This window comes from Idiotropiscis lumnitzeri, chromosome 7, assembly GCF_059441095.1.
Source record: "Idiotropiscis lumnitzeri isolate Australia: NSW breed Sydney's pygmy pipehorse chromosome 7, RoL_Ilum_1.0, whole genome shotgun sequence".
Taxonomy (NCBI): Eukaryota; Metazoa; Chordata; class Actinopteri; order Syngnathiformes; family Syngnathidae; genus Idiotropiscis; species Idiotropiscis lumnitzeri.
In genome coordinates, this window is record NC_142397.1 from 14,645,557 (window position 1) to 14,667,143 (window position 21,587).

The 21,587-nt window shown below is 38.8% G+C and overlaps 2 protein-coding genes across 3 annotated transcripts in view; both read left to right on the forward strand.

Annotated features, from left to right (window-relative positions):
* The first annotated feature begins 3,207 nt into the window (after window positions 1-3,207).
* On the forward strand, window positions 3,208-17,012 carry stard10 (StAR related lipid transfer domain containing 10). Of its 2 annotated transcripts, none has more exons than XM_088301083.1 (7): window positions 3,208-3,450; window positions 3,821-3,983; window positions 11,083-11,230; window positions 11,338-11,441; window positions 14,876-14,993; window positions 15,193-15,245; window positions 15,834-17,012. In XM_088301083.1, exons 2-7 carry the CDS (start codon window positions 3,825-3,827, stop codon window positions 16,038-16,040), a joined length of 789 nt encoding a protein of 262 aa, XP_088157209.1. In that variant the 5' UTR covers window positions 3,208-3,450; window positions 3,821-3,824; the 3' UTR covers window positions 16,041-17,012. The 2 variants fall into 2 exon arrangements, with proteins under 2 accessions (XP_088157209.1, XP_088157208.1); XM_088301082.1 differs by having other exon boundaries at window positions 3,209-3,458.
* Window positions 17,013-20,428: 3,416 nt separating this feature from the next.
* Window positions 20,429-21,587, forward strand: part of arap1 (ArfGAP with RhoGAP domain, ankyrin repeat and PH domain 1) — a 42,521-nt gene continuing 41,362 nt past the window's right edge. The window contains exon 1 of the mRNA XM_088300559.1: window positions 20,429-20,558. The gene's annotated coding sequence lies outside the window, so the exon portion shown is untranslated. The remainder of the gene's footprint in view (window positions 20,559-21,587) is intronic.

A 21,587-nucleotide genomic window follows, 5' to 3' on the forward strand; every position in this document is an offset into this window, starting at 1 on the left:
AGTCTAACTGATAGTTTTGCTCTGTAGTGGTACTTTGCACAAACAGCATATACGTATGTATGTTGGTGTTTGTATTGAGTGTGCGTGTATTTCTGATGCTATATTCCTTTTTGCTTACCATGCAAGATTTGGTTGTGATATATATTAGGTCTCAAGAAACTTAAGTCCACTTTGGCGTGTGCCTGTGTGCATGATTGGATGTTATTTATTGCATGTTATTGCATGTTATGGCCACTAGTTGACGCCTACACGCCAATACACATCTAAAGATAAAAAAACTATAAAGCTGACGGCGTTGAGAGGAGATGCAAATTTCATTCAATCTTTCATCCTTTAATGCGAATCAGGGACAGACTACAATACAATAAAATATAACTTTATTCATATAGTGCATTCCACAAGAACTGGAGCTGTAACAAAGTGCTCGCCATATGGTGTAATTTAAATTAGCTGGAAAATTAGAACACAAATTAAAATACATAAACACTTATGCATTAGATACCAGAACTAGTGAGTTACAGCAACCATTATAGGGTAGTTTTTAATTTACTGAAATGTTTAATTTATTTTTAAAATAGAGAGTTGTTAGCCAAACTCTTATGATTGTGTGTTTTGCTCATTTTAGGTGGAAAACAAATAAGGTACTTTTAAGTTATGAAACATATTCTTATATAGATATGGTTTGTGACGAATACAATCTTAACATAGCTGCTCTAAAATGGGAGGCAGCTTCCGCCAAGCAGCGGAGGTTTAATTTATGAAGTAGATATTTTATGTCGTGGAAGCAGACTTGGTGTGCCACACAATGATGATTTAGGACATCATGCTGTGTCATCATAAATCCACTTGCACCTTTTCCAGACATTTCATTACATCGCCACAGGAGTGTGAATGTGTATTTGCCCTTGCAAGCGCATCACTAAAGTTGGTCTTTGTCTCATCAAGTCTAGCACACCAGTCTTTGATTGTACATTCACATATGGACTCCGTAGAAATAACGAGCTGCAACTATTAGGTTTAATAAGTACAGCCATACCAATATAAATTAACAATAAACTGAGTTAATTAATGATGCATGGCAGAGCAATGGCTCACACAGGTAAAAAAAAAGCCTTTTTCATTACCAGCTGGTATTAATAGCAAATCCAAAGCCCCCAACCCCTCAAAAAATTAAAAAAAATTAGATTATTACTATTTTAGTTATTCAGCATTGTCAAAAATCTCATACAGTTGCCCTGCAAATATGCCCCCCCCCCAAATTACTCTGAGCTCTTTGATGGCCAGGAATTAGTAATGCACATCACATTAAGCACTTTTTTTTTTTACCATATCGGAAATTGACATGGCTTGAATTCAAAGTTTATTCATAAATCATCATTTGGCTGGTGCACCACATTGTGAGGTTTTCATGAATGACCTTGTGGTGAAATATGAATGGAGCACGTGTTACTTCTTTTTGTTGTTGTCGTTATTATTGCCTTGGCATCAGACACTGAGATAGAAAATAATTTCCTCACCAAAGTGGGTGCACTGCAAAAATAGTTTTGGAACCACTGACTTAGTGTGTTTTTCATTTCCTTTTCCAGAGGTTCTCTGTCCAGGGGCACTGCGTTATTAGCAGATGTGTGTCAAAACAATCTACATTTTCTTGGCTACATATAACATTTTGAATAAATACGTCCACAAACAGTAGAAGTGATGACACGTAAAGCCCCCCTTGCCCCCAAAAAAACAGAATACAATGATTTACTAATCATTTTGATCATATACTCAATTGTGTTCAACTTCAAAGACAAGATATTTAATGTTGAAACGGGACTCCTTAAATATTCACTCATTTTGACTTTAACGTCTGCAACACGAGAACCCAAGTGCGCGTCAGTTCAAGCTCACAAACAAATGGCTAAACATTTCCCCTCAGGAAGTTGTGGTGAAGAGCAAAAATTCACTGTTCCTTCCTTCACAACAAGTCATCTAATTAGCAAAGCAGCCCCTGTTGTATGCGTTGAAGTACAGCCCCAGATCAGCACATTACCACCCCTGTATTTTACTGTGGTATGATGTTCTTTTTGTGAAACCCTTTCTAGACTGATTGGTGTCAATTAGTTTATTTCTCACCCGTTCTTGAATTTATTTGGATAATGACATTTTGTTGCAGCTTTTTTTTAGATCTTTTGGCTGACTTCATTTCTGACTTGATTATGTGATTGGACAGGTCTGAAGGTAATCAGGCTTGGATGTGGTGTGCGAGTCTTCAACTTTCTGGGGCTCTGCTGCACAGGCGCAGCTAGAGGGTGGCCTTCAAAAAATATGCTTGCCCTACAGGTGTAAGACCAGAGAATTGATTTTGGGGTATTTTCGGATTTTGTTCAGTGAATTTTCCTCCTCATCCCCCATAGGGAACAAATATTGAATGTTTATCAACATTTTCTGAAGAATTAGTTGGCGTGTTTGCACCCTCCAAGCCTCATGAGCCCCCTAAGGAAAAGAAAATCCTACTTCCGCCATTTCTCCGCTGGAGGGTGTTTCAAACTTGTTCAATCGTTTAAGTTGCAGGTAGTGGGTGTCCAAATCCTCTTGTCTTTTTCAGCAACACAAACAAACCCTCCTCATTCAGTCTTAAATGCCATTTCTGTTTGCACCACAAACCATGCGCTGTACGTCATCTTGTAGGTACGTACAGTTCAGAGGCTGCCTTGTATTATGTCTTTGCACTTGACGCGTATGATGCAATTCACTGCTCATATTATTATTATTTGGGGTTTATTAGATTGTTTTTGTTGTATGCTTGACAGTGTGACTTGCTGCAAACCAAATTGCCCTACAAGTAACAATTCAATAAAGTGAAGATCTAATAAATAAAATCACTACGGCTGTTCCAAAAATATGAATATGGTAAGTTACAGAAGTGATTGCAGGTATCTATATCTTTGTATACAAAACAAGTAATATTTTTTTATACTTCAATCTCTATAGTATTGACAGTCTTTTGAGAAATGTAGTCTCTTGATTTTTCCTGAATCCGATAATAAACGGGCAGTCACAGAGAAGATGAGTTGCATTTTCCCGATCAACCATACAAAATGTACATCTTTCATCTAACAAATAAATTAAATTAAATCGCGGCACCTCGTCATGTTTCTGACAGAAAAAAACGCCTTTATGCGACGTCATTGGTGAGCTAATAAATGGGCGAATCCCTGAGGTCGAGATGCGGGCTTTACGAGGACCTCTAAATGCATCACTCGGAGGCGTTCCCATTGAAGACTTTGCTGCGTCGTGTGTCTGACGTTGATCAAGCCAAGCTGCTGTCACCCTCCCACTCCTTGTTTCGTTTACGCCGCATCCTCCCGACGATCACCGACTGCAGGGATGGAGACCTGCTACAAACTAGCGCAGGACCATTGAAGAGCGGCGGAAGTGAAAAAGAAAGCTACTGAGCAACAGAGGGTGCGTCGGTGAGTTTTGGAAACGTAACCATATGGTTGGTTTTCAGAGCAGCTGCTTTTGAGGACAGCTACCCGACCGAAACTTCTTCAGCACCGACTTCGACTAAACCGCCTCGGTGCTTTTCTCGACACAAAACCTCGGTCACCTGTGCGCGTCGGCGTCGGCGGCGTCCACACCTCTATTTGACTAGTTCGTTGTACCTCCCTGAGTGAGCATGCGCACACATCACAAGACCTCGCTGCAGGTTTCTCGCTAAATTGAATTAAGCTGTTAACTTGTTCAAACACAAGGGAGACTCCCCAGCAACAGTCTTTTTTTCCTTCTTCTCTCGAAGTCCGCTCGCGTCAACCTCTTTTTTTCCACGGGACAGAGAGATGTCTGGACGGAACGTTACCATCCCGGACGACCGGGCGTTTGCCAACTTCAAGTCGGAGTGTCTGAGTGAGGATGGTTGGAGTGTTACCTACAACAAGGGAGGCATCGCCGTCTGGAGTCAGGCGCTGGAAGAGGGCAAGTCTGTCCACAAAATTAAGGTGAGAACACGCAACGTCAGACAAACGAGAATAACGTGTATAATATGCAAATATACAGTCGAGCAACATATGACACACACGCCTACAATCGTTAAACTGTTCAAATGCTGTTGTTAAAATATATCACCTTGCATAGTGTAATGTTATGTAATATACTACACTTTTAGCCAACGGTTCTGTGAGCATGCTCACGTTCTCCCTTGGCTTCACTCATTTACTTATGAATGATTCCTTCCTCTGTGCATGTGATACCCAATGCAAGCGAATTTACTTTTTCGACCTTGAAGAGAAGTCACAGAAGATGGATTTTTTTTACACTCCCAACCCCGAGAAGGGTACCAGTTTACATTTCACATCACATCTTGTATCAGAGGTGTTACAAGATTCTATGGAGGCGGGTAGCTAGTGAAAGCACCCTTCTTTCTTTAAGGTCCGCATACTGTCCTCAGTCACGTCTGCCTTTCATCAGTGTGTTGGCATGATATGCTCCCAGTCGGTCAAGCACAGCGCTCATCAAATTCACACGCATTTCAACATTTACAGATTTTGGAACTCCAACTCCAACTCAGTGCACACAAAAAGCGCCCCCCCACCCACCCTCTTTGGAGAAAATGTAAGACTTTTAAGAGCGCCTTATGGTCATGAAAATACAGGCATTTTCACGACCAGGCGGCACACCATATTAGTTACGGGTGCTATTTCTGTATTTGACATACATACGGCGCACCGTATTATTGTGCGCAGACATGTTAAAATATACCTTAGCTTAGCATGCATGCACGCTAATACATAAGCTAGCACGCATGCTAGGCTAGTGTATGTTCTTAAAAGGCAGCGGGCGCAAAACTGGGTTGGGTTGTACTTTATTGAAGTATTTAACGATGTACTCGCATTATTTTTGATCATCACCCACAAATCCATCAAAGTCCTCATCTTCTGTGTGCATCAAACACGACAGGTTCTCTCTCGTCATTGTCAGTAAGTCTCGCTGCTGCGTTTACCCTCTTATAGGATGCCGCTTTTGTGAAAGCTCGAACAACAGTGCAAGCAGACACGTTAACTCATGCATCTGCAATCCACTCACAAATTGTGGCATAACTCGCCCTGTGCTGCCACCCAGTCTTAGTAAAGCTGTGTTCGCCATTTGTCATCGCTCCCACGCAACATGTAACTTAACTTTGAACGACCTGTTTGCACCGATGTCCGACAGTTGGCGTTCATTCGTCATGCCTCCCCGAATGATGGCAACCTCTGAGTTAATTTGCCTCACTTGTTTTTTCACTGCGGCTTTGAGATGGGCGCGCATGGAGTCACAGATCAAGAGGTGACGCGTAGGAAAAATACATTCGGGCATTTTACGTGCACGTCAATGGCAACACTCTCATTTTCTTATTGTTCATCCAGCCCTTTTGATTGGCCTTAACAATGACTAATGCTGAAACCTTTCTGAAGGCAGCGTCTTCCCCTTAAAAATCACCATAGGTTTAAGTTTCTGTCCGTTTCCATGGTGTTCGATATTGCTTCAAGGTTTGGGGCAATAACTACATACACTGTTCACTAATAGCTTAGGAAAAAAGGGTGATAAGAATCTCATTTTACTATAGTTGTGTACTTTGTCTTTTATAAGAATTAGGTATTAGGATTTGTTTTAGATATTGCTTCTTGGCGCGTCATATTCGTTTAAATTCCCCCCAAAAAACTCATGGTTTCAGTTTGATTCAAGTTAAGCTCTGCTTGCCATTTCTTGTTGGTGTATCCGGGTCAGGGTTGTGCGAACGAGCCAATGGTTGTTTACTTAGTTGAATAAAGTGTGTGTGCACGCAGTGATGTGCGTCCGTGTGCTTAAGGGTGTTATCTTTGTGTGCAAGAGCAGCAACAGCCGGCTTTTCCCAGCCCCCTCCCAGAGTCTGCAATGTGCGTAAGCGCCAATCAGGATTGCATAGCATTCTCATTAGTCGACTCTGCATGATTCCTGCAGGTACATCCTAGTGCTGGGTTAGAGGAGGTGTATCATGTTTGCAGCAGCACTATGTTTGTGTGTGCATTGAGTAAGGTGCTATTTATTCGTGCTTTAATACAGGTCATGCTCCACAAACAAAGAGAAGCAAAAAGTGCAAACTCCCACACATGGGCGATGCTTTACTATCCTGACGTGTTAATGTAAATGCGAGTGTGACGGAAGCTTGAATTTTTCATGGTCACTTTATCGGCTGTTTGCTTTGCTCTCTGAACTCTCACGTCACACAGTTAGCGCAGTCATTGAATATACGTTTATGTTACATTCATTCATCGCAGTCGTCAGCCCTAATTATCATGAGTAGAGAGAGACATTTTTTTCAGGACGGATACTGATACCGATTATTTGTGGTCAAGGAGGCCGATGACGATATTTGGAGCCGATATTAATTTTCAGTAAAAAGGAAAATATTGACGTAAAAAATAACTCGAAACATCTTTCAGCACACATTTTTTAACATATTTTCAGATTTGCAAAATGTTCATTTCCATTTTTTTATTATTTTATATATATATATTGTAAAAAATGACATTATACATACTTGTTATGAAATTTTAGCAACATTCACGTAGCTTCCAGGGCCATCAGTATGTCTTAAAAAGTTGAATAAACACTTTAACAGTAACTTCTTCTAGTTTTCCACAGCAAATAATGTACTCCAAAATATCAAAATGTCAGAAATGTTAAGATTTCACTTATCTTTGGTTTGATTTCAATAAAAAACAGAACGTGCAGAGTTTTCCCAAGGTCAGTTGAAAGTAAACTGAAATTTTAGTTAAAATAGTTTAAATAGTTCATTGAAGTTAATACAGTTTGACATTGATTCATTATCGGCCATCAGATTTATTAAAAGAAAATGCCAATATGAGTCAAAATGGCACATATCACACCGATAATCGGACCAGCCAATAATCGGTCTATCCCCATTTATGAGCTTCAGTTTGAAATTGCCACACCAAATACATATAAGGCTTTTTAACACAGAAATGCCGCACAATTGGCACATCACCTTTGTTTTTTAATTTATTTTTTATTATATATATTTATGTAAAAATTCCAGTAAAGCCGAATATTGATGCAACTGTCAGCGTGTTAAAACAGTGAAACGGCATCCCAGAATTAAATTGATACTGTACCTTCCAACAAGGAGTCAGCGTCAAACTTTGCACTTGTGTTCAGCATCCCCTTAAACACGGGCACGTTGCCATCTTAACTTGTTAGGGCTCTTGGACCACCTCCATAGATGGTAATTGACCCTGTTGACTCTGCACATCCCACCCACACCCTCCCCTTTTTGATAATACCATTTATACACTACAGCAACACAGAATAAAGGCAAAACGTTTTTCTACTGTTACGCACACGCGTTCTGTTTACATTTTGTAATACAGACAATGTGCTCGCCACTTCTGCTGCCTCCATGCCACACGTGCACAGGCGGAATCCCCTCTAAGTCATTCACACGCTGACAGATCGATCTTTATTTTTACGCTGTTCTGTTGTTGCCTGCAAATGTCGTACAATAACGCTTGTGAAAGGAGCTGACAGCTTGGTGACGGCAGGAAAAAGTGTGGTTGTGACAAAGTCATGGGAGGCGTGGATTGGTTATGTAAGGGGCAAATGTCATTTATTATAGTGAGTGGGCAATGAGCAGTCCCCGATGGTGTAGTGGTTCAATAGCCTGACTTCTATTCTTGTATCATGGGTTCAGTTGCCACTCACTAATGGTAACAGTGTGAGTGTGAATGATTGTCTCGTCAAACTTCTGTCCGTCTGAGGTCAGCTAGAACAGGTTCCAGTTCATTGCATCCCTCTCGGGGCGTAAGCAGTTTAAAAAATGGATGGTTGGGTGGATAGAGTGAGCAGAGGTTAAAAAAAGACGACTAACAAAACAAACAAAAAAATACTCTCGCCATTGGATAACGATCTGTGCTTTTTATCTTACCATCTCCTTGCTTCATCTGTTGAGCTAACGGAATTAAAACGTAAACGAATTAAGATCATGTGTGCTGGCTGGGCTGTTTTTCTCCACTCTGACCAGGACGCTTTCAGCTCAGTTTTACATTCTCCGAAGCTCCTCCTATTTCGGTGGTTTACAAATACTGACATCAATTCTTCCCTCCAAGGTCGATGAGTCGCTTTAGCTCGTTGAGAACCTGCTCGCTTCCCTCTCTCGTATTCAACTGACTAAATCCATGAATACCAAAATAGACGTGCTTTGTTACAAAAAAAATATATCTTGTATTGGAAATGATAACTCTAAGTTAGAATGCCATCACAATTGTGATGTTATACTTGTAAGTCCATTGACTTTAACACATTGGTTGGGGGAGGGGGGGGGTGCAATGAATGACTCACTGTAATGGATTGAATAAGGTGATGTACTGCCGACCCTTTCTTGACATCATCATTGTAAAGCATTTGCAACATGGTCAGCCTAGACAAATTACCCAAGAACAATCTCATTTCACTGGCGCACATATCCTGAATTTCAGTTTGTCTCTTCGGATCATATTTCATTTAATTTAAGTGGTTTCCTCAGACTTTTTGTTTTGCTTTAACCCTTCAAATATCTCTCCAAAATAATGCAAGCTTTGTGATGTCATGTTTTAGTAATGGTTCTAAAGCAATCTATTTTTGCAGAAAAAATGTCTCACTTGTTTGGAAGCCTTCAAGGGGTAATTTTTCTGAGATTGTTGTTCAGTTCAACTTTGGAGTAAATGCAACTGCTTCTTTTTAGAGTCAAATCCAGTGGCACCTGTGAACTTGAATGCTCTTAGGGCTGCTCAATTATGAAAAAAATATTAATCATTATTTTGGTAATAATTGAAATCACAGTTTTTGAAACAATCTTTTATTTTTCAAATCAAATTCTTTGATACACTATAATTCATAAGTTCCTTATTGTCCGGACAAAATTTCTAAAATTTATTTATTTATTTAAAAAAAAAAAGACTCAAATGTCTATAAATTCAAGTATGGTTTCCTTGTATAAACATACTGTGCATTGGCGTTTACTTGCTATACACTTCTAAATTGGCATAGAACTGCCATTTAAAAAAACAATTTCAATAGCTCTCTTGAGTGCAAATTTAGAAATCCAGTATACTCACTTGAGTATTTGACATTGTAAAAATTAATACTATTTTAATAATATTTTTGTATATGCATATAAGTGTGTGCGCGTGTGCGTGAATTGTATGTGTATCAAACCACATTGGATGAATTCACAATGTTGAGAAGGCAGCAACACGCAAGACCTTTTCCTACCTCACAAAAGCTCAATTGAGTGCGCATTAAAGGACGAAATCTGTTGGTGGGAGAGTTAAGAGTGTTTAATTGACTATTGACTATCCACCCACCCATCCATTGTCTTGCTCTTATCTTGGGGTTGCTTGGGTAACAACCTGAGCAAAGAAGCTCAGGCTTCCCTTTCCCCACCCACTTTGTCCACCTTTTCTGGGTGGATCCTGAGAAGTTCCCAGGTGTGTTTGATATGCCTGGAACATCTGACAAAGGAGGCTTCTGAGACATCTTAAACAGTTACTTGAACCACCTCATCTGGTTCCTCGATGTGGAGGAGCAGCGACTCTACTTTGAACTACCTCCCGGATGACTGAGTTTCTCATTCTATCTCTAAGGGAAAGTCTTGCAGATAAAACTTATTGCAGCCGCTTGTATCCACAATCTTGTTCTTTTGGTCACGACCCACAGCTCGTGATCATATGGCGAGGTTAGAAATGTTCTTTAGATAGACGACTCTGCCTTTCGCCTCAGCTTCTTCTTCAACATGACAGACCGATGCTGAGTCTGCATGACTGCTGAGTGCAAACGCTGCATTGATCAAAGTTTGACTAATAGCCACAAAATAAGTGACTTAGTTCACCAACAATTATATTCTTGTGGAATGCAATTACTTTACAAAGGGGCCCTGTGCGAAACTAGAACGGTTGTTTTGGGCCGCAACCAATGGTAACATCAATTGTGTTCATCATGAAATTATGTTTTTATATAATGCAGTAAGTTTTATTATTCTACCTGTGTAAATGTGGTATTAGTTGTTAAAATTACAAGCAAAATCATATTAGTCTATATTTTTAAAATTCTGCTGACATTTAATTTTCTCCTTAATTATTCTTTTTTTTTTTTTTTAATCTCATTTTGTCTTTTTGACTTTTAGCCTTTCTAAGTCTAAAACGTTTAAGTCTTAACCCCAGTGTCCGAGTGGTGTGGTTGGTCCATCCCTCGGTGACGTCATCCTGCAGACGGGGAACTGAGAGGGCTCTTCACAATGTGAAGAGTTTGCACCAGCCTGCTCTTTTTTTCTCATCTGGATATTTGTGTTGTTTCCTCTCCTCTCTTTATTGTTTGTTTATATCGTTATACAGCACGTTTTATACGTATACAACGTATGAAAAGTGCTATATCAATAAAATGTGATTTGATTTTGAGCACCAGCTGTTAATTCATATCTAGTGTGATTTGTCATGAAGTTGCGTCGGACCAATAAACAGCTGTAATCATTTTTCTTTCTTGTTCATTCTGACTGAGTCGTGTTTCAATTACCACCTCTTTTACCATTAATACCGCTTTAACGCTCTATACGCGTGCTTGTCTTAAGTGTATCTTTGCTTTTGTTTTGCCTTATTATTAACGCCAAGTCCCTGCGGAATTGTCACTGTGGTAACAGCGCCAGTCTACATTCTGCTTGCTTCTATTTACTTCATCTGTTCTAAATCTGACAGGTAGCTGTTCCCTTGGTGTTTAGGCATAGCCACACCTAACAGGTTGCAAATTTAGAAGTAGCTCGAGAAGTGCAATGTAATGTAATATTAATGTATGTATGGAGATTGCAGAGTGTTCCTAAAGACAAAGTGAAACTTTATCTACCTACCTAATAATCTGAAGCGACTTGATTTCTGCTTTTATGCCGGTCCAAGTTCACCATGTTTGGAATGCCCACTTCATTTCTGGCTTTCAGAAAATTGGCAATAGATTGCATTAGATAGTAGAATATTACACGTCCATGACTCATTGGTGTTCCTTTGCCTGACATTGTTTTTCTCTTTCTTTTTGACATAGTGTCGGATGGTCAGCAAGGACGTGTCAGCTGAGACCATGTATGATGTTCTCCATGACATTGAATACAGAAAAAAATGGGACACAAATGTCATCGAGACCTTCGATATTGGAAAACTGACCGTCAACGCGGATGTTGGTTATTATTCATGTATGTTCCTCTTAAGATTTCTACACGCATGTATAATATAATCTATTCAAAATCGCACCCATTTTGATTGTATTTTGTGCATGTTTTTCCTCTGAATCTGACAACAGGGAAGTGTCCAAATCCACTCCGTAACCGAGATGTTGTGACTCTTCGCTCCTGGTTGCCAATGGGGAAAGACTACATCATCATGAACTACTCTGTTAAACATGCAGTAAGTTGATGCACATATATGGTCAGTTTGGTTTCCGAAACCCACGTGTCCAAATGGTAGATGGAAATAGCAATGTGGTGAAGTGAAACAAATGGGTGCACATTGGACGAGTTGGATCACGGGAGTCCGTTTCATTAAGGTTCAAGGCGTTTATGCTCTGTGAAAGTAGAAGTTGAAATATTGGACCAAAATATGTCATTGGTGAACATTGTGTGCATTTTTGTATGATTAATTGAACGTTTTCAGTGTGCCAAGAGTGTTTTATGCTTTTCCATGTATTTTAATATTTCACTTGGAATTGCCGGTCGCCAAATTGGTCCGATTACACATTTGATTTGGTGTTTGTACAGTCAAAAGTTTTCAAGGTTCCGAAATAAGTGATGCGTATTATAAGACAACTTGCTGCGTCATCAGCAGTGCTACGAGCGGGTCACATTGCGTTTGGTGGCGATAGATTCTCTCCTGTACCTAATAATTGCGAGGGGACACTTCCAATTTACTGCTCCGACCTGCACTGTAGCCAACAGCGCTCAACTGTACCAAGTGACATCCTCGGATACATACACAGAGAACTTGTATACTTTGCAACAAACACAAGCTTTCAGCGCAACCTTTTTCCCCAAGTCTTCTCAGAATAGTAAGATAATTAGCTGATATGAGTTGAAATCAACAAATACTCCCACTTCCACATTGACACTTTCGCTGAGAATTATTATTAAAAGCTTGATGATGGTAACTGTTCGCTGATGGTAATCAGTCCGGCAGAGCTTCTTTTATATTTGGTCTGACATGACAGAGCTTCACCCGTCGCATCAAAGTGTTTCTTTCACTCTGCAACTTTGGGCACTCTCACCGATCACGTCATTGGCTGAGAAAATCATATGGAGGCGGTTTTTAGATTGATTTATTCCGAAATAGGCAGATAACTAAAGATGTACTTGGTTGTTTTTAATTTCACACTTGATGTGTGTGGGCAGGCACTCCAGAGACTCAACTAATAGAACACTTTCATTTCAACTCCAGTTTCCATACTGCTTCCTTGGATGCTTTTCTTTTACTATCTCAGGTTTACTTGAGTTTCTACCCATGTCCAGCTTTTTATCTGCCTCCATTGCCATTCAGTCTTAGTCCCTAATGAAATGTTTACACAAGGATAAGAACTCTCACGTGACTATTAGCTGTTGACTTCCACCTTGCCTTCCGCATTCCAGCATGGAAAAAACCAAGGACAGAGTGTGTATGTAAGGTTTCTCCTCAATGCTGCAGAGATGGAGTATATATTGATACAACAGTCACATTTGGGTTACTTCAACAAACATACATATTTATTTTCACACAGGGGTAGCTTGTTCAATTGTTCCAGGAGAGAGCAAGCCTTCAGTCAGATGTTTTTTTTTTTCAAGGTATGGTTGTAGTCTCTAGATATTATAAAATAATGTTTTGGCACCAAAGTTGACACAAGTAAATGTTTATTTTTTTTTTATACACGAGTAGCCAAGGACACATGATAAGATTTTGTCAACCTGTGTCAGATACACAATGCCAAGGCCAGCACTGGTTCTACGAGCTGCACTTAGAATCGAGAAATTTATGGGAACCATACAAAACTCTTTCACAAACAAACATGAGCTCTTTCTGTTATGCCATTTTGAACAGAAATGATGATGATTTTTTATTTTTATTTTTTTTTAACTAGAGTATATAGACTTTTTGAACCACAATTTCAGCCAGGTTCCATTGGCTTAAGTAAAAAATGAATCCAGCATAGCTAATAATAATGAAAATAAAAATTCATTATAAAAATGATTGTAGCATCTGGTTCTCTATATACATTTAAACATTAAAGCTTTTTTTTTATACAATACAATGCAATACAACTTTGTTTATAGATTTCACAACAGCTGGAGCTTCTATCTTCTGTTATAATGACCATAACAGAAAGTTTGTATGTCAATGCTGTCAGACTTCGTGCAGCTGTCTCTTCAACCTTTCATTAGACGGTAATCTAATGTGTGTTAAGCACCGCATATTTTACCATAACATGAAAAAGGCAAACCAAATGACTTGCGTAGTTAACTTACTTACTACATTAACTCCATCAATTTGCAGTGTTCACTAACCATTAACACAGCACACTAACTCACGTAGTCGGATGAATATCCGATGAATGAATCATCGTAAGATTAAGAATGTTTTGTATGTGCACAACACTTATTTCTATGCTGAATTCCATATTTTTCTGATGCAAACAACATGAACACTAATGCTACTGGCAAAGTAGGAAACGCCACAAATGGTCACTGATGGTAAACCATCCACGCTGGTCAGTGGTTTTAGATGCATTCGTGCTTTAGTATGACTAAGATGAATGGCTTCATCGCTGCAGAAGCTTGACTGTGACACTTTTGCAAACTGTTAATTGAATTATCAATATTTTTGTTTTTATATATATATATATATATATATATATATATATATATATATATATATATATATATATATATATATTTTTTTTTTTTTTTTTACATGAGCTATTACAGTGTTTTTATTTTGAGAGGAAGATTTTATACAAGCCCTCGGACTTCTTTTCCTCTCCTGCGCAATAAATTTCTTCTCTCTTGTAATTTTTTAATTCTATTTTATTGTGTAAATAATAATAATCATGTGGGAAGTGTCTCTTTTTATTGCGGTTATTTAGATTTTTGGTGACGAGCTTCTTGCATTCTTGCTGAGTAGTTGGATACTTGTAAGTCCATGTATCGAAAACAAAAAAAATTGCTTATTTATTTGTTATTTTTAAAGCCTGCGGCTGGTATCATTTACTATCTTGAATTGGACTAAAATCATAAACTGGGCAGATACCTTCATTAATTTCCCAATGCTATCGGCATGAATTCTTTCCATTGTCACCTATTAGTGTAGGCCCCCAAAAAATAGAGGTAAAAAGATAAAAAGGAAGATTCCACTAATTACTGAAGAGCTGATTGCTTCTTCTGGGCCTTTGCTATTCCAATGAGCACAGGTTATCAACTGGCTACTTTATCATTCTGTAATAAAGATAGAAAGTATTAATCAAGGAGTCAGCAGTGGCATAACAAGTTATGTCAGCTGTGGTTTTTATGGAAATTTTCAGATTGCCAACAAACAAAAAACAAGATTGGTGATTACATAGTTAAGTAAACGGAATTGGGTGGAGTTAGTGGTCATCAGATAAGCATGACAGTTTACGGTAAACTGATATTAATGTCCTTTGCAGTGCATGGCCTTGTAAATGCAGGTTTCCCTGACTTCACCCCATGAGTTGCAATATAAATCAAATGAAGGCTGAACATTTTCTATATTAAAGAACACTTCACTGAGAACTCTAGGCCTTGTAAACATACCTTTAAAACATTTGAATGAGAAATCACTGTGCGTTTGTGTTGTTCCTGCAGAAATATCCTCCGAAAAAGGGCATGGTCCGAGCCGTGTCCGTACAGACTGGCTACATGGTCCAGAGTCAGGGGCCCAACAACTGTGTCCTCACATACATGGCACAGTTAGATCCACGGGGTAACTATTATTTCACACCTCGGACAAAAAGGCAGACGACACCCAAATGCTTGGCAGGCAATCACATAAAGGATGACAACCATTCACACTCACATGAACGATCACTGCGTGCCAAGTGAACGAACACACGCTGTCAGTCGAATGAACCACTACATCATCAGTGACCTGCATTGCTCACTCTATCTTTCTTTCTTTCCAGGTTCATTACCCAAGTGGGTTGTCAAGAAGTTTTCCCACTTCCTTGCACCCGGTGTAAGTCATCTACAGTTCAATACAGATGAGGGAAAAATGTGTTTTATGGACTAGGATGCTCAGGCAGTCTTTCTTTTTTTCTTCTTGTCTCCCCGAAAGCTCCATTTTTAAAACCTGTCCACTGAGGAAATATTGCAACAGTAATTCTGTGCAAACTACTTGGTGACAGAATGGCATAAGCATGGCAGATGGGTTGTTAGAGGCAACAATAAAGGGTGCAGGCAGCTCATTCTATATGCTGATGCTGATGCTGTTCTGTTGCTTCTGTGCGAGACAACTAATGTTCTTGCTGTGGCACTTTCAATTTTCAAGTCCATCCTATTCATACAAAGCAAGCTAATGCTGCAGTCATATTTTTTACATTATTCTCTGCATCAACCAAACAAAATCATCAACATACCTCTTGATCTTGTAGTTCACCTAAAATGTTATAAGTCCACAAAACACAACCATTATTACCAGTAAATAAGGTCTGTTAGGATTTATTAGATATATTTGATATAAATATGAATAGTAAACAATTTTGCAATATGGATATTGTATATCTGTATTCTCGTTTTCATTTGTATTTTTTTATTATCTTCGTAGGCAATGAAGTCAATCAACAAAGCATGTTTGAAGTATTCCGATTGGAAGCAGAGACACAACCCTGGATTCAAGCCTTGGCTCTACCCAGAACAGACTACATTACCCAGCATCCCGCTTTCTGAGCTTAGCATTCAGCATGCCGAGAGCCTGGAAAATATTGACGAGAGCTCTCTGGCTGAGACCCACGACAGAGATGATGGCTACTAATTCATGCACATGCAAGTTAGACCTGGGTCACATTCATACACACGCACACGCATGCACACACACACTCACACGTACATCAATGCAGGGATACATGCATGCCAGATACACCATTGCACATGATATGTTGTTATTCATGCACTCATATATATATATACACACACGCACACGCACACACTGTACTAGTATATCTCTACATGCTCACAGCACATTGTGTGGGAGCATTCAGATGCAAGCGCCCATTTCACAAATTCAGTTCCATATTTTCCTTCATAATGCATGCATGCATATTTCGCTATGTCAGATGCACTCACAACTGCACATCCATTTGCAATGAGCTCAAAGTATTTTTACAACTTAGTAACATTGGTCAAATGTCTGTAAATGTGAGTTGCCTCTCAATGTTTTCAAATTAGATTGGTATGGAAAAGTATCTTTTCACAAAAATTTACAGTATCGATGTTTATACATTAGCCTGTTTCATTCAAACCTGAGCAAAAACAATGCATTTCAAATAGCAGTTTGCAAAAATGCAGTTCATACAATATGCTTAGAAAAATGCTTACACACTCGTTTTCATTTTTGTCTTTCTGTAATTTCTCGTGTTTTGTAAGCACACAAGAAATATGCAGGTGTACAGAAGGCAGCTGAAGGCTCATGACAAAACTCAAAGAACATAATTTCTATACTTGTGGGGACTCAGTTCGATGCATTGTTCCAGCCTAACTAAACTTTCCAACCGATGAACTGTAGAAACACCGGAAGCAGAGTCTCCTGGACTGATAGGTGACGCTGATGTGGTAGTGCCTTATACCTGCAATCTTTCGAGTGGCCAGCAGAGGGAGACTCCACAAGTTCCAGAAAAGTATAGTTTTCGGGCTCAAAATGATACTCTACAAAACCAACAAGTCAATAGTGTTGTCTCTATCCAGTGAATTGCCACCAGTTATGTTCATGTTCAACTACACTGAAATTGTAACAGTTTGAGTCCTCACAAGGATAGAAAAGCATGTACTGATGCAGCTGTAACACAATTTTTCTTTCTCTCAGTCTACTCAAAAGATGTATGAATGTATGTTTACAAATTTAATACAGAATCCCACAGAGGTTTTCAAACTTGACCTGAGATTTGAGTCATTTTTTTGTGTGTGTGTGCGTGCGTGCCTGCATGCTGCATGTTTTACATGCCTCATTAGGCCCATTTACTGTATGACGATGGTGATGCGGAAAGAATGACTGACTTGAAAAATCATGCATCCATCCATTATCTGAATTGCTTATCCTCATATGCTGGTTAATGGGCCTTTAAGGCTTTCAGTGAAACTTGCATGTCCTTCCCATGCTTTCATTGTGTTTTTATCACACACACCCCAAGCATGCTTCTAGTTGACCAGATACTCAATATTCCATATGTTAGGATATGAGTGTTACATTTTTTTATATGGGTATTGTGAAGGGCTGGGATCCAGTTCAGGGTGTCCCTCATCCTTCATCCAAATTCAGCTGATATGAAAGTGTGTGTATATATATATATATATATATATATATATATATATATATATATATATATGTGTATATATATGTATATATGTGTATATATATATATGTATATATATATATATATATGTATATATATATATGTATATATATATATATATATATGTATATATATATATGTATATATATATATATATATGTATATATATATATATATATGTATATATATATATATATATGTATATATATATATATATGTATATGTATATATATGTGTATATGTATGTATATGTATGTATATGTGTATATATGTGTATATATATGTATATGTATATATATGTATATATATATATATATATATGTATATATATGTATATATATATATATATGTATATATATGTATATATATATATATATGTATATATATATATATATGTATATATATATATATATATGTATATATATGTATATATATGTATATATATGTATATATATGTATATATATGTATATATATGTATATATATGTATATATATGTATATATGTATATATATGTATATATGTATATATATGTATATATATGTATATATATATATATATATATATATGTATATATGTATATATATATATATATATACCAAAGACCTTTTATTGAGAAAATTGGATACTGTTTTAAGTGGTAGATCCCCTCACCCCCCCTGTCCCCCCACCCTTGTTTTTTATGTATCCTTTAAAAGTGTCCAGCATGGAGAACTGGCTTTGCACACTGGCATAGATTTTAATTTAGTTGTTTCCCAATCTGTTGGCATGGTAACCCTGCTGCGATGCACGCTTTGGTGGTGAGATGGACATTCATGTCACTGCAAAAGTGTCTATTTAGGGTAAAACTGCCCGTTTACTATGGCTTTAAATGTTTTTCCCCCCTTGGTCAGTTCCTTTCCCTTACCTATTTTCACAACGCCTGCATATACACCGCCTAATAAAGTATGAATGAGGTTTGTACAGCGCTACTGAAGTGCTCTCTTTGTCTCCCTGCAGCTGTCTCTGTGTGCTTTGTGTGTAACCATCCATCCCTCGCTCAGGCCAACATGTGTATGCGTTTGTCAGAGGAAAAAGGCATGTGTGTGTGTGTGTATGGTGGGGTTTTTAAGCATAAAATTGTGGCCTAATGGCATCTCCATTTTATGTTCCATTTGCCTCCTCAGTAGGAGATGGAGAAGCAACGCGACAGTCAGCATCCCTCTATGAGTGTGTGTGTGTGCGTGTATGCGTGTGCGCCCGTGCCATACTGCCACCCCTGCAGTATTCCAGCCCACCAGGGCTGATAGATGGGTGATGACTCATCACACCCCACCCCCTCCTCTCCTTTATCTACCCTGACTATCTGCTTTCCCGACATCTTTCTGCCATATATTCTTTCTCCCACCCCGGCTATCTAGCATATTTGTCTATCCCCACTTCCTTAATCTCTCATTTCTCCCCCATTAATACCCACTTGTTTCCAAATAGATGATGTTGCGAGTCCCCAACAAAGTTTCACTTGGTGCGGTCGATCATGTTGCTTTCATTTCATCAAAAACAAATATATTGTGTCACACTTTTGTTGTCTGGAGCGGCCGTCCACCCATGAAGTGTGAAATTAAACAAGCAAGTGAATCATGAGTTATCTGCTTATTTCATAAACTGTACTGTGAGTGAGACACTGCACTACTACAGGGCACAGTGGCAAAGGCTAGGTAAAGAACCAAAACCACTTTCAAGCAACTACACTGTCTGAAATGCTATCATGTGGAGGCCCAGTCATGCAGAAACACCCACAACGCCCAGGGGTGCAATGCTCCTGCTACCATGCCAAAGCCCAAAATTAAGCAGAGCTTCATTGACCTCCTGGATGCACAGATTAGCGTTAGCCTTTGATAATTGGCATTTGATTGATTGATAAAGTTGTCGAGGCCGTGGAGGTTTTTTTTGTGTTTGATTGTGTCCATGTGCCCCATCCACAGTGTTGTGTTTAAAGTACTGCCTCCATTCGTGAAAATGCTTCCTGGATTGATACTCTCCCCACACTTGGGGTAGTGTGAACTAGTCGGAGCTAGGGGAAATGAAATCCGCACAACAAGCACTGCTTGTCATAGCAGTGACAGCTCCCCACTTTCAAACTGGCTGATTTAAGCAGTATTGCATAATAAATAAGGTGTGTGTAAAGTGTAATGTGATTATTGATCGTTGAGGGGTTTTGGCGAAAGCAGACACCCGTTTTGAAATGTAAAAAATAAATAAATAAATAAATACATTTTTTTTAAAAAGCATGTACAGTAGACGGACACGACAATTTGGGTCCAATATCTTAAGGGTTGTCGCCCTCTTTTGGTTAAAATTAGATACTGCAAGTATGGAAGAAACTACGTTTATCTCCAAATTACTCCTATTCGATAAGTAGTAATTCTATAAATGAAATGCGCGACATTACAAGTATAAGTGCCATAGAATACAATTCACTAAATGTGCGGATGTGCAAAGCAAATTATTCCATATAAATGACATTTCTGTAATTGTCTTTTCTGAATGTTTTGTTGTTATATTTTATGAATTGAGGCGTATGTAGCGTGAACGAGGAAAATAAGGGAGACTTTATGAGGGGTCGTAACTCACTTTGGTTTGAGTGGTTCGTTGTCCACGGCTTCCCCACTAGGCACGTGACCACCTTTTGACAAACTAAGCTGTACTAAACTACCTATGATGAGAAAAGGACATCATCGGAAATTCACTTCTCAAGGCGTTAAAAAATAAAAGATAAGACGCATTGTAGGAAAATGTGAGATTTTATTTTGAAAAACTTAACGGAACTTAGATACTGTCTTAAATCTAGTGACAATTCATGCGTGGTTATGAAGTGTTTGTTGCTGGTTTTTCACCCGTGAGAAAATGTAAGCCGCTATTTGGCGTCGCTGTTGTCGAGGATGTTGGGCTGACTTGACGTCGAGCCTCGGGCATAAGTTACTTTACCCGGCCTCTGACTAAATCGGTAAGACGATTCGATAACTTTTCCTCCACCCACCGTTGAAAACTAACTTTCTCACAGTTGTTGATCCTAGTAATAGACGGACACTAATGATGAGCGATAATAAAGTGTGGTGATTGTCAGAGCAGAGTGATCGTCAGTGTTCGTTGTGTTGGAAATGGCGTCATCAAATGTCATATATCAATGACACTAACACTGGAGCGGTCACTTTTACATTTATTTAACGGAGAGGTTGGTATAATACTTGCTTTTGTAGGTTGCTTGTCAACTGCTAAGTAATGTTTTGTCCACTGGCGAGCAAAGTGGACTTGTAACGAGCATCACGTTGATCTCCAGTGGAATTCATTCTGGTTAAGCTCTTTGCAAACACAATTCGGCCACACTCATTTTGGTTTAAAGTCGCTGATTTTGGCTTTTCCCGTACTGCACTAATTCATGCTTCAGTAATGTTGGTCGTATGAAAATGATGTGTGATCTCCAGTGCAATTTAAAGATGGTACTAAGCTTGAATTATGCAGTATATATTTAATGAAATGTATTCAAAACTCAGTCTAAATTGATCCATAATCCACAGTGGTCAAAAGCTAAAAAAGAAGAAAAACAAACCACCAGAAAACAAGCCCAACTCAGTCTGTTTTGGTGGGAATTTGTTTTCAGCAGCTTGACGTGTGCGCTGTAAAGAGTAGTCCTCGACGTCAAACTTCCGTTAGCTCACATCGGGCTTTGACGCCCACCTGTGTCCCCCCCAACATCTTGCCCGCAGGCTTCGAGTTTGACACCTATGCCCACATACGTTTCATTGTGATCAACAAATTAGTTATCGCGAGTTAAAGGAGAAGTCAACCTCCAAAACGATTTAAAATAAGATGATCATTGTGGCTTCACGACTTTAAACACGGCATTCTGATTAATAAGAGTTCAGAAGCAAAATCCACATGTTTTTAGCTAGCTCAAGTGGCGGCCATTTTGTCACTTTCTGTCAACTGAAAATGACATTGAGTTGCTCATCTAACAACCAATCACGGTTCAGCT

Coding starts and splice junctions, on each gene's coding strand:
- stard10 (XM_088301083.1), top strand. CDS start 3,825: ATGTCTGGACGGAACGTTACCATCCCGGACGACCGGGCGTTTGCCAAC. Junction 3,984..11,082: donor AGTCTGTCCACAAAATTAAG/GTGAGAACACGC, acceptor TTTTTGACATAG/TGTCGGATGGTCAGCAAGGA. Junction 11,231..11,337: donor GGATGTTGGTTATTATTCAT/GTATGTTCCTCT, acceptor ATCTGACAACAG/GGAAGTGTCCAAATCCACTC.